Raw genomic sequence first — 2,817 nt, 5'->3', positions numbered from 1 at the left:
AACTTTAAACTAATCAGCTTAGTTCTAAACGAAAAAAAAAATCAAACTTTTTAAAGTTTCAGAAGAGAAGATAGAAAGAAAAAACTCACAAGAAAGAGAGAGATTCTTGGAGATTCCTTCTTCAAGTGGGGTGGGTTTTGTTTTTAAATGTTCCTCTGTTGCAAATTTGTTGTCTGAGACAAAAGGAACAGATGAGAGAAAGAAAAAAAAAGAAATCTCAAATCAAAAAAAGGAAAGCTGTAAAAGATGTGTCTGATGGGAGGGGGTTATATATCTATCTATGTGGTGGTGTACTTCTTTCTTCACGGAAGATAAAAACAAACAAAAAAAAAAAAAAAAGATTTTAAAAATGAAATATTTGTGGGATCAACTATGCTTGCATCGGGACATAGCGAGCAGACCTTACTGATAATTTTGTTTTGTTCCGGGGTTAGTTTGCTTCTCATCATATATCTATCATCAACTCAACATTACAGAACAAATCACTCTCTCTCTCTCTTCCAGGCTGCTTGGTTTTTCTCTTTTTCTTTTTTTTGGACTGGGAGGAGAGACAGAGAAGATTCCTCCACTTTCTAGAGAGAGAATAGAGACAGAGAGGGAATCATAAACAAAAGAGCCATAACATGTCCTGTGCCGTAAATTTATATTCATGTAAAAAAGTCAAAAACTTGCAAACGTCACATATTCGTAAATCATATTAAAAAGAATGAAAGTTTATTAACTATGAGTGAAACAGTTAAAAGACTTTTTTTTTATATGTATACGCTGACTAAAGATAAATTAAATACATTGTTTTCTCTATGATTGTTTAGTACCAACAGTGGTATAATAAGATCCTATTTTATTTATTTTGTTGGGTGAAAAAATCAAATATAATGGCTGTACGTATCTTTAAATATAAATATATATAAATACGATATCTGATTTCGCCTATTTTGTTCAAAAGTTTATATTTGGAGAATGATTCTTCTTCAACATTTTAATTATTATTGGTGGATGGATGAGCAAAGCGAATCATTTTCCATTTATAGGGCCTTGTTGCTATTTGAGGACAAAGTTAACAATTTTTTATGTTTACAATTGTCCATCGATTTAGGTCATTTTGTTGTTACATGTTGGTATAATTATTAGAAAATTAAAGAATCTTCAAAGGCCCTTTATATTAATACTGTTATAGCCTATAGGTTTTATTTGCATAAGTCATAAAGTAAAAATAAAAAAATAAACGAGTGGGGGAGTAGGTTTCTTCTTCCCTCATTTTGATCAGAGAAAATATATGTATTTATCTAATCAAATTGACAATAAAAAGTGGTTCTCTGTGTAACAAAAGTTTATATATAGTGGAGGGGATTGTGTAACCAATACCATCTTCGGCTCGTGAATAGATGCCCACCGCAAGAATATATAATATAATATAATGTATTGATTAATACATTTCGTTTTTAAAATTTTACAATTGAAAGTTCGAACCGAGTTCTCTCATAAAAATTCATGGTTTTGTTTTTCTTTTTTTTAGCAAAACTTAAGCTAAGAATCCCATGATGTTAATTATGTGGATATTTGCTTTTTTGCATCAACGTTTTAATGTAAACGTTTATACTTACTATCCACAATGGAAATAAAAGTTAGACCAATTTTGTGGATTTTGCGAAACAGTTTACTCGATATGGATGATGTTTAATTTCTAGAATAACATCAGATTTGTTGGATTTAAAGTAAACTTGTGAAAAGCGGTTCAAATAAAAATAAAAACAATTTATATCTGTAAGAACTGTATCAAAAAAAAAACAAGTTTTTTTTTTTAAACATCTAAAACACTTTATTAATATTAATCAGAGTTTACGAGATTATTAATGAAAATACAACCAATGGTTTGTGTAACGAAAATGCGATAAAGAAAATATTTAATCGTTTTCATCATTTTCGACAATCTGATGTGACTTTCTTGCTTAGCAATCATCTTCTTTTTATTAATGAAATACCGGAAATGTATTCGAAAATCATAGGTAGTGATCCATTTGTTTCATCGCATAGCTTTCAGATTGATCGAAACTCTCTAATACAAAGAGATATCATTGATCTTGGTTGTACTTAAAACCCATTTTTGTTGATATGGTATAAACCATCTTCTGATTTTCCTAGTTGTGGCCTCCAAATCCTCCTTAACATATTGCTTCCATTCCATGGTGGTTTCCCCGTCGGTCGACGATTACCTATTTGTGTTAATCTTCGGTACGTCAACGGTAAATCATACTGACGCCCGGAAACAATCACATAACTAACTTCAGATGTTAGTTTGAACAAATTCACGGCCATGGAGACATCGCCGGACATGGAGAAAAAGCGGTTGATATGAAACTGCCGATAATCATATTTGCCTTCCAACAATGACAAGAACCAACATAAAAGGAGAGTGGTGGTTGACAACAGTGAAGCCAGCGGCACAACATTACCGCATGGGAAGTGCTTGGGTCGTTGCGGTGACAGAGAAGCAGTGAGGGAAAGCAATGACAGAGATGGTGGCATGGAAAACATCGTGATGTAAACCGAATTGCTTCCGTCCTCCGTCTTCAATCTTCGCCTCTCTTGAAACAGAAACGACACAGGTTGTGTTTGTCTATTTGGGGTTAAACTGAATAACTATGTAGATTAGTAAGTAGAAGAGTACAACCGACCTTGGAGCCGACGTCGGTCGATTGGAGAAGACACAGAAGAAACGGTTTTATTTGATCGGTAAAACAATCGCCTCAGAGAGAAACGGTTTTTGCCATTTAAATATATGTTTTGTATATTTAAAAAAAAAAAAAAAAAAAAAAA

The 2,817-nt window shown here is 32.5% G+C and overlaps 1 protein-coding gene across 4 annotated transcripts in view; it reads right to left on the bottom strand.

Moving 5' to 3' along the window:
* The window catches only part of LOC104740762 (protein NLP4), a 4,059-nt gene extending 3,465 nt beyond the window's left edge, over positions 1-594 (bottom strand). Inside the window, exons 1-2 of one of the 4 annotated variants that reach the window (XM_010461454.2) lie at positions 402-594; positions 90-173 (exon numbers count right to left, since the gene is read on the bottom strand). Coding sequence is in view for 2 of the 4 variants with exons in the window: in XM_010461452.2 (XP_010459754.1) it covers positions 90-173; positions 407-449 (127 nt within the window). In the remaining 2 variants the exon portion in view is untranslated. The remainder of the gene's footprint in view (positions 1-89; positions 174-401) is intronic. The other 3 variants (XM_010461452.2, XM_010461455.2, XM_010461453.2) reach the window with 3 other exon arrangements.

This window comes from Camelina sativa, chromosome 14 (assembly GCF_000633955.1).
Source record: "Camelina sativa cultivar DH55 chromosome 14, Cs, whole genome shotgun sequence".
Classification (NCBI taxonomy): Eukaryota; Viridiplantae; Streptophyta; class Magnoliopsida; order Brassicales; family Brassicaceae; genus Camelina; species Camelina sativa.
Note: the sequence above shows the minus strand (reverse complement) of the source record. Positions and strands in the feature narration are given on the sequence as shown.